This window comes from Mandrillus leucophaeus, unplaced genomic scaffold (assembly GCF_000951045.1).
Source record: "Mandrillus leucophaeus isolate KB7577 unplaced genomic scaffold, Mleu.le_1.0 Scaffold550, whole genome shotgun sequence".
Taxonomy (NCBI): Eukaryota; Metazoa; Chordata; class Mammalia; order Primates; family Cercopithecidae; genus Mandrillus; species Mandrillus leucophaeus.
Window position 1 is genome coordinate 1,056,984 of NW_012105920.1, and position 16,269 is coordinate 1,073,252.

General features: G+C 37.1%; 1 protein-coding gene across 2 annotated transcripts in view; it reads right to left on the minus strand.

Moving 5' to 3' along the window:
• Positions 1-16,269, minus strand: part of LIN9 (lin-9 DREAM MuvB core complex component) — an 88,052-nt gene that overhangs the window by 53,478 nt on the left and 18,305 nt on the right. For both annotated transcript variants that reach the window (XM_011997972.1, XM_011997973.1), the window contains 3 exons: positions 12,033-12,166; positions 10,706-10,831; positions 4,119-4,276 (listed from right to left, as the gene is read on the minus strand). In XM_011997972.1, coding sequence (XP_011853362.1) covers positions 4,119-4,276; positions 10,706-10,831; positions 12,033-12,166 — 418 coding nt within the window. The remainder of the gene's footprint in view (positions 1-4,118; positions 4,277-10,705; positions 10,832-12,032; positions 12,167-16,269) is intronic.

Here is a 16,269-nt window from a genome sequence, read left to right on the forward strand (position 1 = left end):
AAAAAAAAAAAAAAAGGCAGTTCCCAAACCTGCAGCATTACTTTGAAACTTGTCAGACACGCAAATTCCCAGGCCCTATCCCAGACCTTCTGAATCAGAAACTCAGAGGTAGAGCCCAGCAATATGTTTTATCAAGCCCTTCAGGTGATTTGATTCTGATGCATACTAAAGTTTTTCAGCCACAATGGGCTAGGAACTATAATGCTCACTCTCAACATTACTTTCTTTTTTTTTTTTCTGAGACAGAGTCTCACTCTGTCACCCAGGCTGGAGTACAATGGTGCAATCTCAGTTCACTGCAACCTCCGCCTCCTGGGTTCAAGTGATTCTCATGCCTCAGCCTCCTGAGTAGCTAGGATTACAGGCGTGCATCACTATTCCCAGCTAATTTTTGTATTTTTAGTAGAGACAAGTGATCCACTTGCCTTGGCCTCCCAAAATGCTGGGATTACAGGCGTGAGCCACTACGCCTGGCCTTTACTTTCTACTAAATTAATACTGTGTGTTCATACATAAAATTTAAGAACTTGGCAACACAATAATTTCATTTTATTCATATATTTATTCATTTCTGGTGTTCTATGGTCCTTTCTGTAGATTCTAGTTTATATACGATATCATGTAATGTAAAAAAAGTTCCTTTCAGTCTGAAGAACTTTTTTGGCATTACTTCTAGCATTTTTTCTGATATGAAGTTGGCTGCCATCCATATCAGTGCTCCTCTTACATAATATGCTGTTTTTCTGTGACTACTTTTAAGAGTTTTGCTGAAGATTTTCTGTGTTGTGTCTAATGATGGGTTTTGTGTATACGTGGGTATCCTGCTTGGGGTTCAGAGTACCGTAGATCTATACTTCTGGAAAAATTTCAGCTTTTGTTTTGTCTAATATTTTTTATGTGCCAATGCTTCTCTGTCTTTATGGGGACCACAATTACACATATGTTATCTTGCTTAATACTGTCTCAGGGGGATCTGAGAGTCTATTTTTTTTTTTCATTTTTTTCCTACCTGTTTTCATACTTGGATAATTTCTACTGATACATTCTCAAGTTCACCAACCCATTCTTTTACTGTTTCCAATTTGCTTTTAAGCTCATTCAGAAGTTTTTCTTTTCAAATATTATACTTTTCAGTTCTAAATTCATTTTCTTTATCTGAAAAATGTCCATTTATTCACTCAGATTTCCTGTGTTCATTGTATTTATATTTACATTTAAGTTCATGAACATGTCTTATGATAGCTATTTTGAAGTCATTGTCTGCTAATCCCAACATCTGAGTCATCTCAGAGTCTATCTCTATTGATGGCATTTTTATTGACTATGGAATTGTCTTTTTTTTCCCCACAAGTATAGCAATTTTTTATTGTATGCTGCATAGGGTATTGAATTTTTTTCTTGTAGGCAAAAAAAATTACTGGCAGATCTTTTTGATCCTGTCACACTTGCTTTTTGTGTGGGTTGGTCTGTTTCAGTTATGAACTTACTTAGAGCATGTTTACTCCTTAAGGAGGCCCTGTGAACTTGATACAATTTCCATAAGTCACAACATATCATTATTCTTTTGATTTTTTTCAACCATTTACAAATAAAAAAAGTATTCTAGGCTCACAAACTATACATAAATGGTTGGCAGCCTAGATTTGGCCGACAGGCCATAAGTTTACTGACCTCTGCACTAGCCCAAAGAGAAAATGTAAAACATTGCTTTAAAAAAGCCCTAGGCTAGGCCAGGGGCGGTGGCTCACACCTGTAATCCCAGCACTTTGGGAGGCCAAGGTGGGTGGATTACGAGGTCAGGAGTTCAAGACCAGCCTGGCCAACATGGTGAAACCCTGTCTCTACTAAAAATACAAAATACGTCGGGCGAAAATACAAAATATGTTGGGCATGGTGCCGTGTGCCTGCAGTTCCAGTTACTCGGGAGGCTGAGGCAGGAGAGTCACTTGAACGTGGGAGGCGGAGGTTGCAAAGAACCGAGATTGAGCCACTGCTCTCTAGCCCGGCGACAGAGCAAGACTCTGTCTCAAAAAAAAAAAAAAGAAAAAGAAAAGAAAAAAAAGGAAGAAAAAGAAAAAAAAGCTCTAGGCTGGGTGCAGTGGCTCATGCCTGTAATCCTAACACTTTGGGAGGCCAAGGCGGACAGAAGATCACTTGAGGTTGGGAGTTTGAGACCAACCAGCCTGGCCAACTTGGTGAAATCTCATCTCCACTAAAAAAATTACAAAAATTAGCCAGGCGTGGTGGTGGATGCCTGTAATCCCAGTTACTCAGGAAGCTGAGGCAGGAGAATTGCTTGAACCCTGGAGGCGGAGGTTGTAGTAGGCCAAGATCGCACCATTGCACTCCAGCCTGGGCAACAGAGCAAGACTTTGTCTCAAAAAACAAAAACAAAAATAAAAAACACAACACACAAAACAGCTCTAGTAGTTTTCTCACATTTTGCTACAGCCTGTCTAACCTATTCACCACTGTAACAAGAGTACTTATATAAAAACACTATCTAAGATTTTCAGTCTTGTCAAATAATATCACCAGTCCTTAAAATTCTGAAACAATGAATTTTTAAGGATTTCTAATAAGTCTGAGAGTCACTCGACTCACGTCAGCATTTCTCTGGCATAAATCAGTATGTCAGCATTAGTACTTATACTAGACTTTATTGCTGTAGTTATTTATATGGAGTTTTTAGAACTAATATACTTTTCAAATATGCTGTCTACCCATCTCATCCCATTTCCACCTCTATTTCCTGACTAGTTTTAAGACAGGGATCGTATCATCTATAATCTGTTGATTACACAGTAAGTTGTCAATATACACTCATTTATTACCAAATCTAGTCTCTCCTAGATAAACTGTGTTAGGATTTCATATGCATAATTTGGTCTCTTCTCTATTTTCTACATTTCCTCTTAATCATTTTTACAATACAATAGAAACATGTACCACTTTTATAGTCAGGAAAAATGACATAAATATGTAACTCCAGGTTCCCTTCCCTCCAAAAACTATTCTCGAATTACTCCGACCATTTTTCAATGGTTGAAGTCCACTTACAATTACTCAGTACAATTACTAGCCTATTCTATCCACTTAATACCTTATTTCTTGTATTACATATATTGTAATTTGCCTTCACCAAGTAATTAAGGATTAACTTAAACCTGAGATTTTGCACTTTCTCTCCATATTACGAGTACACAGAATCACATCTATAAAATGGACAAAATTTACACCCCTAAAAATGTTGAGCAGACTAGTGAATAATTCAGTTTTATTCGATCATTAGAAATGGACTATTTCTAGAATGGTGTTTGTGAACTAACCAGACAAGGCTTGTTAGGAAAGGAAAACAAATAATGTAGAAGGAAAATATAGAATAATATAAAATTTAAAAAATTTATGGCCAGGTGTGGTGATTCATGCCTGTAATCCCAGCACTTTGGGAGACTGAGGCAGGAGGATTGCTTGAGCCCGGGAGGTCGAGGCCACAGTGAGCCAAGATCACGCCACTGCACTCCAGCCTAGGTGACAGAGGGAGACTCGGTCTCAAAAAGAAAAAAAAAACAAAAACAAACTTTAAAATAATACATAGCTATACTTATTCCAATAGATTATTAAATTTCATCTTTGTGGCAGTTGGCTTTAGTTTACATTGTAGTAGATGTTACTTTGAACCAATACACCTTTTCCCAATTACTTTAAAAAATAGATTTCATGCATGAAGAAAGAATAACTTCTATTGTAAACTGCACAGAGCTATAGTTTAAGCTTTCTAAATTTAAAAGCCATTTCTCGAATGGAGATTATCTGGGTTACTTACACCTTCAGAATTTTGTCCCATGTGTACGTGTAAACACATCCTAGTGAAAAATCAAAGTCACTAAGGAAAAAAAAGATCAAGTGATGCGTACTACAGAACTCCTACTCCATCCCTGAGCATCAATCAGGCTCAGAGAGAGGTGAGGGATAGGGATAGGGTGAGGGTTAACGATGTCTATTGTAAATATTTCTTGGTAATTAAAAATGAAATAAAATAAGAACCAAAGAAACAAAAAAGATTACCTTGATTAAAAATTACAAGTCAAAAGAGTAATTAGCTTGTTTTCATTTACCTGTAACTTTCGTTCCAATAACCAGAGGCAAAGGAATTTCATCTGGGAGATCTTTGAATTGTGAAACATCTGCAACTTTCCTTTGTTGTAAGAGCCTTATTTTCTGCCGTTTCTGTTTTAATGCTGATCTCTCTTCCTCAAAAAATGCAGAAGAACATCTAGAATAAATTATAAAAAGCATACAAACTGATAACTACCCCATATAAAAACTTAAAATCTTTTTTTTTTTTCTTCTTTTTTTTGAGATAGGGTCTGGCTGTCACCCAGGCTGGAGTGCAGTGGCACGATCTTGGCTCACTGCAACCTCCACCTCCGGCTCAAGCGATTCTGGGTTCCACCTCCTTGGCTCAAGTGCTGGGATTAAAAACTTAAAATCAGCTGGATGCGGTGGCTCACACCTGTAATCCCAGCACTTTGGGAGGCCAAGGTGGGCAGATCAACTGAGGTCAGGAGTTTGAGACCAGCCTGGCCAACATGGTGAAACCCCGTCTCTACTAAAGTACAAAAATTAGCCAGACGTGGTGGCATGCGCCTGTAATCCCAGCTACTCAAGGGGCTGAGGCAGGACAATTGCTTGAACTCGGAGGCAGAGGTTGCAGTGAGCCGAGATTGCGGCACTGCACTCCAGCCTGGGTCTCAAAAAACAAAACATAAAGCAGGTTATTCCTTCCTACAAAGCAAAATAATTTTTTCACCATCCTGTGACGAAATTGTGCCTGGAATCTAGATCTCATAGGGACCAAGTTCAATTTCAATATTCTACCCAAAAGAACATGACATTTTCTCTGTGACCCAGTAAACACACCAATGCAGGAGTTACAGATGAGACCTGCTACTATGTAAACTTTTAATCATGCTTTCTGCCTTAAAAGTATAAATGCTGAATTCCCTTTTATTTCTAGAGCCTATCTTGCTTCCATTTTCAAATCCCAGGATGAAGCAAAGTATTTAAACATCATGTTCATGCCATGTTATGGCTTTCACTTTCAAAGATACATTATGAGCTCTACTGTCATTTAAGTTGTCTCAAAAACTAAACAAACACGATGAGAAAAAAGGATATAAAGACAAGCAATGTATAAAGTAAATTGTTGTAAGCAATGATGAATAAGGACTGGAATACACATAGATCTTAGCTGATAATATGACTTTTTGTATGATTTCTGAACTTGTTGAATATTGATTCAAGCTGTATATATGGGAAGAATATGAGAAGATAAAGCAAAGGATAATGGGTTACTAGTAAGCTAAGTAGTATCATAAAAACAGACTTGTGGCCTGGTGTGGTGGCTCACAACTGTAATCCCAGCACTTTGGGAAGCCGAGGTGGGCGGATCATGAGGTCAGGAGATTGAGACCATCCTGGCCAATATGGTGAAACCCATCTCTACCAAAAACACAAAAATTAGCTGGGCATGGCAGTGTGTGCCTGTAATCCCAGCTACTCAGGAGGCTGAGGCAGGAGAATCGCTTGAACCCAGGAGATGGAGGTTGCAGTGAGCCAAAATCATGCCACTGTACTCTAGCCTGGCAACAGAGCGAGACTCCGTCTCAAAAAAAAAAAAAAAAAAAAATACAGTGAGATAGAAGGAATAAGTTCTAGTATTTGACAGTATAGTAGGAAAATTATAGTTAATAATTGACTATTTCTTGTTTTTATTTTTCTTTTACTTTGTTTTTTGTTGACTATTTCCACATAGTCAGAAGAGAAAAATTATAATGTTCCCAACACAAAGAAAAATGTTTGAGGTAATAGATATCTCAATTACCCTGATTTGATCATTACATATTGTATACATGTACTCCCAAAATATGTATAACTATTATATATCAATTTTAAAAATATACCAAAAAACTCTTCTTGACATTAGAACCCAGGACCCATACTATTTCCCTATAGTTGACAATTTTTTTTTTTTTTTTTTTTTTTTTTTTTTTTTTTTTGAGACAGAGTCTCGCTCTTTGCCCAGGCTGGAGCGCAGTGGTGTGATCTCGGCTCACTGCAACCTCCACCACCTGGGCTCAAGCAATTCTCCTGCCTCAGCTTCTTGAGTAGCTGGGACTACAGGTACACACCACCACACCCAGCTAATTTTTGTATTTTTAGTAGAGATGAGGTTTCATCATATTGGCCAGGCCGCTCCTGAACTCCTGACCTCATGATTCACCTGCCTTGGCCTCCCAAAGTGCTGGGATTACAGGTGTTAGCCACCGGTGCCCAGCCATTATACTTTTCTTATAGATCCTTCGTTGACACCTTAGACATATACAATCAAAAAATGCATATGTTCCTCTATTTTTCTCAAATAGCCACAATATGCACTGTTGTATATTTTGCTTTCTTGACACAGCATAGCAATGTTTCCTTATTAGTACATAGAAACGGTCTTCTGTTTTTGTTTTATGTTAAATGGTTTCACAGTTTTCTATTATATGGAGTACCATACTATAATCATTCCCCCATTTATGGACTTTTAGGCTGTTACCAATCTTTTGCTACTACAAACAATACTGCAATAAATACCTTTGTACATGTAATTTCATCTGTGTGCAAGTAGTTCTGTGTTACACATTCTTAAAAGTGCTATGTCAAGGGAATGGAAATTTGTAAATTTTATAGATATTACCAAATTGTCCTCCAGAGAGATTATATAAAATTAATCTCTCACTAGTAATACGTATGACTAACCATGCCATTACTAACCCAACACATTAAAACCTTTATGAACTCTGTCCATCTGATAGTTACAAGCAGTATCTTGGCTGGGTGCCGTGGCTCACGCCTGTGATCCCAGCACTTTGGGAGGCCGAGGTGTGCGGATCACCTGAGGTCAGGAGTTCAAGACCAACCTGGCCAACAGGGTGAAACCGTTGTCTCTACTAAAAATACAAAAATTAGCCAGGTGTGGTGGCGGGTGCCTGTAATCCCAGCTACTCAGGAGGCTGAGGCAGGAGAACTGCTTGAACCTGGGAGGCAGAGGTTGCAGTGAGCCAAGATCATGCTACTGCACTCCAGCCTGGACAACAGAGTGAGACTCTGTCTCAAAAAAACAAAGCAAAACAAAACAAAACAAAAACTGTATCTCAGCAAACTTTGATTTTGCATTTCCCATTATGAGTAAAATGGAATTTTTTTCATATTTACAAGAGCCATTTCTTTTTCCTTTCCTATGAATTATCTGTTGCTGTTGTTTTTTTAAACAGTCAGTGTTTCCCTTTATTGCCCAGGCTGGAGTGCAATGGGGCAATCATAACTTACTGTAGTCTCAAAGTCCTGGGTTCAAGTGATCCTCCCACCTTGGCCTAGTGAGCAGCTAAGACCACAGTCAAGTGTCACCCAACAGGCTAATTTTATTTTTATTTTATTTACTTATTTTTGAGGCAGGGTCTTGCTCTGCTGCCCCGGCTGGAGTGTAGTGGCATGATCACGGCTCACTGCAACCTCAACATCCAGAGCTCAAGCAATCCTCCCAGCTCAGCCTCCCAAGTAGCTGGGACTACAGGTGAATGCCACCATGCCCGGGTAATTTTTGAATTTCTTTTTTTTTTGGTGGAGTTGGGGTCTCACCATGGTGCCCAGCCTGGTCTTGAGTTCCTGAGCTCAAGCAGTCCTCCTTGCCTCAGCCTCCCAAAGTGCTGGGATTACAGGTGTGAGCCACCACACTCAGCCTGAATCATCTATTTATAATCATTTTTATTATCGGTTACCTGACATTTTCTAATTGATAGGAGTTCTTTATATAGTAGGGAATTAGCTCTCTGTAATAAGATGTGATGGATATTTCTGTCACTATCTTTCAACTATTTATGGGCTTTTGTTTTTGGCCATGTAAAATGTTCTTATTTTTGTATAGTCAAATTTATTAATGTTTTCTTTCATGGCTCCTAGGTTTGAAGCCTGCTTTTTCAGGCCAGGCATGGTGGCTCATACCCATAATCCCAGCACTTTGGGAGGCCGGGGCAGGCGGATTGCCTGAGGTCTGATGTTTGAGACCAGCCTGAGCGACATGGCGAAACCCCGTCTCTACCAAAAATGCAAAAGTTAGCCAGGCACGGTGGCGGGTGCCTGTAGTCCCAGTTACTCTACTCAGGAGGCTGAGGTAGGAGCTTAGGAGGCGCAGGTTGCAGTGAGCCAAGATTGCACAACTGTACACCAGCCTGGGAGACAGAGCAAGATTCCCATATCAAAAAAAAAAAAGGGAGAGAGAGAAAGGCCTTTTCCAATTCAGGATTAAGTAAAACTCTCCTATGTTTTCCTCTTGTGGTTTTATTCTTTCATTTAAAAAAAATTTAAATCTTCAATCCTTTTCAAATATTGTAAGGCCTGAGAACAACTTGTTTTTCTCTATAGACTACTAAACAGTAGTCTCGATTTCCATTAAACCAACAATCCATTCTCTTCTTCACCATGTACTTGAGAGGCAACCATTGCAACTATTATACTAAATTCCCATAGACATCTGTGACTGTATCTAGATTTTCTTCTTTTTCATTCTTTTTCTATTTATGCACCACTACTACTCTGCTTTAATTATGATCACTTTATAATCTATTTTAAAATGCTCTTTAAAATGGAGTCTCTCTTACTTTGCTTTTTCAGAATTTTCCTGCTTGATTTCTCCCCTCTTAAATGTGAATTTTAGAATTAACTCATCTAACTTAAAAAAAAAAAAAAAGAGAAAAAAAAGAGGCCAGGCATAGTGGCTCACACCTGTAATCCTAACACTTTGGGAGGCCGAGGTGGGTGGATCACCTGAGTTCAGGAGTTCAAAACCAGCCTGGCCAACATGGCAAAACCTTGTCTCTACTAAAAACACAAAAATTAGCTGGGTGTGGTGGTGAGCACCTATAATCCCAGCTACTCAGGAGGCTGAGGCAGGAGAATCACTTGAACCCAGAAGGCAGAGGTTGCAGTGAGCCGAGATCATGCCACTGCACTCCAGCCTGGGTGACAGAGCGAGACTCCGTCTCAACAAAAACAAAAAAGGCCTGTTAATATTTTTATTGGGACCGATTTTAACTTATAGACTAATTTAGGATGCTGAGTCTTCTTTTCCAAGATCCTGTATGTCTTAACATTTGTTCATATGTATCTTGCACATTTCCTCTTAAGTTCCTTCCTGGTGGTTTATCTTTCTTTGTTTCTTCCTTTTTGCCTTCCAACTAGATGGAGTTTCACCAATTGATTTTTCAAATTAAGCTATTTTAAGGTTTACTGTATCAGTAATTTGTATTATACCTAGCTTTCCTCAAAGAAAGAAAAACTACATATTTTATTGAGAAAAGACTTCAACTATTAATTAACCTTGATGAATTAAAGGACTATAAGATTAAATAATGTTATGGTAAGAGAATAGAAGATAAATTAACAAGAGAAATATTATGACACCCAAACTACAGAATTATGACAAAACAGTAAATAGTGACCAATATCTCACTCTGATGGACAATAATTAGAAATAGTGTAACTCAATTTGCTCAAACACACAAAATGACAGCAAAAAGCCACCAAATAGCCTACTGTAATTACCAAAGCCCATAAATTATGAGTATGAAACACACTAAATAACATACCAAACTTTAATTTTGTTATTATAAGAAATATTAAAAACATCACCATCAAGGTCATCTTTTAATACAAATTGGCAGTTTAATTAAAAGTTCTCTTTGTAATTCATCACCATCTAAAGAGATCATTAAATCTAAATTCCATTTCTATTTGACCAAATCACTTTATATTTACAGACCTTCCTTGAACTTTCCCATCATTTAAAATGAAAAAGTCTTGCACATACTTTTTACCAGGCAGATAGACATAATGTGAGAACTAATGATCTAATTCTTCTTCTAACATATTTCCAATTTTCATTCAAAAGTAATATAGGGTTTTCCAATGTGTTACCAGGATAACACTGGAAAAGAAAAAATCATTTCGCATGAAGAGCAATTCTCAGGAACTAACATATTAGATAAATTTGTCTTCTATTTTTATATAAAGTAAAATAGGCATTTCTGGGAAGGCTCCTGAGATGATAAAGGATTTCACAAAAGATAACAAAAATGTACACAGAACTTTACAGTATCCTTAAATACTTTTTAGGACACTCTTAAGTATTTTTTGGAACACAGAGGGACATAGGTAATGTAAAACAAAAAAATTATGTTCAAAACCTGTGATCCTAACAAAAATGAAATTGTGCATTTAATTATAAGATACATAAGCATAAACAGCACCTACATTAAAGTTGGTTAACAGGATATATTTAATACATAATCAATTATTCTGAAAAGTTATATTTTGGTACTAGTCATTTCAAAGATTAAAAAAAAATCAATGTAGTAATGATACTAACAACTATTATTTATTGATTTTATTTTTTAATTCTTTTTAGAGGAAGGTTCTCACTGTGTTGCCCAGGCTGGAGTGTAGTGACTATTCACAAGTGTAATCACAGCATACTACAGCCCTGAACCCCTGGCCTTAAGCAAATACCCCATCCTAGCCTTCCAAGTAACTGGGATTATAAGTACATGCACTGCTCCTGGCTTGATTTTATTTTAAACAAAAACAAAAACATTATTTTTACCTCCGTGGTTTTCCCATAAGCCGCCTAATTTTTCCCCATTCTACTCTTGTTAACTTTCTTGTTTTCAAATTAGGAAAAGATTCCTTTAGACATACACAGAAGTCATTATCACCTTCAAAAAGCGGTCTGTAAAACAGAAATCGTATTTTAATGGTTACATACAATGTGTTACTTTCTTAAAACACATAAAATCACAAAATGCTAAACTTTCATTTCTACCCCATATACATAAAAACTGGCACAAATTCAAAGTGCTAAAACTAAATCCTTGGCATTTGTGAAACATCTAATGTGTAAAAGTTGCTCAAGAAATATTATTTGTGTTGTGATTCTAAAAGACACTGATTTTTGTTCAATCTCTTATACAGATATATCCTTTGGGAGGCTATCCTGGCCCTGGCCTTATATCAGGTGACGATAAACCAAGGCAGCTACAAAGTATCTTTGTCCCAAAGGAATACCATCACCAAGGAGTCCTCTCTTGAATTAAACCAGTCTTGGGACACTGGAGGACTCTAGAGGGTTAGATTAGCTTGGGGGAATCCCAGAAGAACTCAGATCACACTGAGACACCCTGAAAACTCTCTTAAGCCTATGGACAAAAATAAAACAATTCTATTCATGAGTCTGGGAAACCAGGAACCAGTGTTGGCAATGATACATCAATGCCTTGGGCTCACATATGAACATTCATGAGATTCACAAGCTCCAGAGTAGGCAACTGGTATACAAAACAGAGAAGGGAAGTAAACATAAATATCCAGCAGAGCAAGCAGCAATGACTGGCATATGAGGAAGGATTATAAATAAGAACTTTTCCTCAGTAAATTCCATTGTTGAATAACTGTATTTCAGTCAAATCTCATACTATGTTATACTTAAGCATATGTGTATACCTAACGTGCTTAAGTACCATATCCAAACTAGAAAGACTACCCTCCTAAAAATCTTAAGCCATTTTTACCATTAGTAATGGTTTCTCTATGATTATACCAACACTTAACATCTCAATTATAAAATGAATCTCATTCATTGCAAATAATGGTGTTTTAAGGTATCGCTACTCCACAGTCTTTAAAAATTATAACACAGAAATTATACTCTAATCAATTCTTCACAAAAATGTATAGTTTTCTTCCCCAACAAGGATAATGGGGAAGAAAACTATAACAAACAGAATAGATCCAACTGGAATGTGGAATAGAAAAATGAATTCAGGTAAAAATAAGATCAAAATAGACCTATAGAAAATGTTGTAGTTTAAAACACTTGAAAAACTTAAATTTATGATTCAAGTAATATTCATAATATAAGCCATGATACATACTTATCTATATTTGAATAGAACCACTCGTATATACACCATTTATGTGCTTTAGGAAGCTTGAGCAGATTACGTAATCGAAAACCAATCTTCTGTGAAGCTTTCTTATCTGGTGTTGACATTGTTGCTGTAAATTTCTATACAATAAAAAAAAAGAGAGAGAGATTAATTTATAGCTTCATTAAGTAAAAATGAACATTTATAACCCTGAATAAATTTGCAAAAGGTAAATTATGTTTAAGTACTCAAAAAGATTCACCAATATTCAACATGGAATTTTTGTTGCTGTTTTAAACACTCTGATTATTTTTGATTATTGCTGGTTTTTTTTTTTTTTTTTTAGACAGAGTCTTGCTCTGTCGCCCAAGCTGTAGTGCAGTGGCATAATCTTGGCTCACTGCACCTCTGCCTCCCAGGTTCATGCAATTCTGCCTCAGTCTCTCGAGTAGCTGGGACTACAGGCGAGCACCACCACACCCAGCTAATTTTTGAATTTTTAGTAGAGACCAGGTTTCACCATGTTGGCCAGGCTGGTCTCGAACTCCTGATCTCAGGTAATCTGCCTGCCTCAGCTTCCCAAAGTGCTGGATTACAGGTGTGAGCCACAGCGCCCGGCTTAGATGGATACTTTTTTAATCTAGTAAAACATTTCTCTCCACTCCAACCCAAAAACCAGTATCATAATATTAAAAGACAATCAGAATGACAAATATTTCAACTACCACCACTAACCTAGTATGACAAAGATTTCAACTACGACTGCTATTTCATAACACTGTTTTGAAGGAGTTGGCCAATCAGGTAAGAATAATAAAATTTAGAAAGAAGATAAAACTACCATTTTCTTGTAGGTGAAAACACAAGAAATCCACTGTAACAATTAAAAACAGTAAGAAAATTTAATGAAATGGGTAAATACAAAGTTGATATACAAAAACCACAATTAAAAAAAATCACTATCTTTTCTATATATAAATAATAACTGGACAGGTCATAAGAGTTTATATTCTGTTTATAATAGCGAAAAAAATTGATATAAACAAAAAAATATTAAATATATAGAAATATACTTAAGAAACATGCAAGACTGATATGGAAAAAAATGTTAAAGTCTGTGGAATACTAAGAACTAAGTGCAACTACAATCAGTTCTTAGGTAGTCTCAATGTTACCTATAGATATGTCATTTCTCATAAATTAATTTATAATATTAGTCCAACCCCAGTCAAAATGCCAACAGGCCATTTTTTTCCCTAGTCAAGTTGATTCTAAAGTCTACATGGAAAAATAAATGCACAAAAATATTTAGGAAAAAATCTTAGGCCAGGTGCGGTGGCTCACACCTGTAATCCCAGTACTTTGGGAGGCCAAGGCAGGTGAATCACAAGGTCAGGAGTTTGAGACAGCCTGGCCAATACAGTGAAACCCTATCTCTACCAAAAATACAAAAATTAGCCAGGCATGGTGGCTGTGCCTGTAGTCCCAGCTACTCGGGAGGCTGAGGCAGAAGAACAGCTTGAACCTGGGAGGCAGAGGTTGCAATGAGCAGAGATTACACCACTGCACTCCAGCCTGGGCGACAGAGTGAGACTCCGTGTCAAAAAAAAAAAAAGGAAAAAAATCTTAAAAAAAAAATGTGATAATATCTTAACAGGCATTAAAACATAGTATAAAGTCATGTTAAACCAATTTTGTGCATGTGTGTGTGTGTTTTGGTTTTGTTTGTTCTTTTGAGACAGGGTCTCTCTGTCACTTAGGCTGAAGTGCAGTGGTGCAAACATTGCTCACTACAGCCTTGACCTCCTGGGCTCAAGCCATCCTCCCACCTGAAACTCCCAAGTAGCTGGGACTGCAGGCATGTGTCACCACATTGGGCTAATTCATGTTTTTTTTTGAGACGGAGTCTCGCGCTGTTGCCCGGGCTGGAGTGCAGTGGCCGGATCTCAGCTCACTGCAAGCTCCGCCTCCCGGGTTTGAGCCATTCTCCTGCCTCAGTCTCCCGAGTAGCTGGGACTACAGGCGCCCACCACCTCGCCCGGCTAGTTTCATGTATTTTTTGTGGAGACGGGCTCTCGCTATGTTGCCAGGTTGGTCCCAAACTTCTGGGCTCAAGCAATCTTCCTGCCTCAGCCTCCCAAAGAGCTAGGATTACAGGTATGAGCTGCCATGTCCAGCCAAAATAATTTGATACTAGCAAATACAGAGATATGCTAGACGTAGAGACAGAAAGCCTAGAAGTAATCCCAAATACTTATGCGAATTTAGCTTTGATGAAGGCAGCATTTTAAATCAATGTTTAAAAGATGGATTACCTAATAAATGTTACTAGGATAACTAAGTAGCCCTCTGGGGGAAAAAAAAAAAGCTAGGTTGCAGTCTTACTTCATCCCTTATTCCAAAATAAATTCCAGATGTACTGAAGATTTAAACCAAAAAAATGAAATAATACGAGAGAATTCTAAAACTATAAATTTTGGTGTAGAAAAGGTCTTTCTGAGCATGACAAACTCGAAGCCATTAAAAGGTAAGAAAGTTATATTTGACCCTTAAAATACTTTAAAATCCCATATGTCAAAAACGACAGAAAGAGTCAAAAGACAAACTATAAACTCTAAAAAAAATTACAGCCATTATAAACGTCCAAAGGGCCAGTATTTTTAATATATACAAAATTCTTACAAACTAGTAACAAAATGACCCACAATTCAATAGAAAAATGGGGAAAAGGCATAAACAGTTTACAGAAAAGGAAAGAAATCATTTTTAAACATATGAAAAGTGTCTCAACTTTGCTCTTAGATAAAATGCCAACTAAAACAAGTGATAGGCTATTTCTATATATCAGATTAGCAAAAATCTAGATGCTTGCTTCTGTACTGAGTTGGAGGCATTTGGAAAATAGGAACTCTAATATATATAAACCAGTATAATTTCTTTTTATTTTTTAATTTTTTTTAACACAGTGTCTTGCTCTGTCACCTAAGCTGGAGCGTACTGACACGATTGCAGCTCACTGCAGCCTTCGCCTCCCAGGTTCAAACTATTCTCGTGCCTCAGCCTCCAGAGTAGCTGGGACTACAGGCACGTGCCACCACGCCTGGCTAATTTTTCTATTTTTAGTAGAGATGGGGTTTCGCCATATTGGCCAGGCTGGTCTTGAACTCCTAACCTCAGGTCATCCACCCGCCTCGGGCTCCCAAAGTGCTGGTATTACAGGTGTGAGTCACTGTATACCGTCCCAATTCAATTTATTTGGAGAGTATTTGGTACGCTTTAAAAACTTTAAATGTACATATTCTACGATCCAGCAATTCCACATTTTAGGCATCTGTCCTAGAAAAAAACTTGTAAATTTATGTAAACATGCTCAGGACGTTCACTGCAGCATTATTTGTCAAAGTAAAAATTTACAAACAATTTAAATGCTCCCAAATGGGTGAATTTATAAATAATGATATAAAATTGATACTATTCAACAGTAAAAAGAAATGAAACACTGAATTCTATCTATCTATTTCAATCAATCAACATGGCCAGATCTCAAAAAAGACGGTAAAAAAACTACAGAATGACACATGGCACAATACCATGAAAATGATATTACAAATGTAATTTTTAGAATACATACATTTGGAAAAAGAAAAAATATATATAATTTAACAATATTATATATTTTCTATGAATACATTAAAAGTATATTTAAAAGGTCTCAAAAGGATAATCAAACTAATTATAGTGGCTATCACTGTATGAGGGAAGTACATATTGGGATGGTTAGTTAGGGTCAAAATTTAAAAATTTTTATTATAAACTTTGTATTTTGGAAAAATTGTAGATTTACAGGCAAGTTGCAAAGATAGTGCATATTCCCATATGCCCTTCACCTAGCTTTCCCTAACATTAATATCTTATAGTAACTTTGGTATATTTGTCAAAACTAGTGCAATACTATTAACTACAGGCTTTATTTGGATTTTACCAGTTTTTTCACTAACGTCCTGTTTCTGTTCTAGAAACCAATTCGGGATATCATGCTGCATTTAGAAAAATAACTTTGTTTTTCTTTTTCTTTGTTTTCCCTCAGTGACCATTCTTAGGAGAAAAAAAAATTTTGTTTTGTTTTGTTTTGTTTTTGTTTTTGAGACGGGGTCTCGCTCTGTCGCCCAGGCTGGAGTGCAGTGGCCGGATCTCAGCTCACTGCAAGCTCCGCCTCCCGGGTTCACGCCATTCTCCTGCCTCA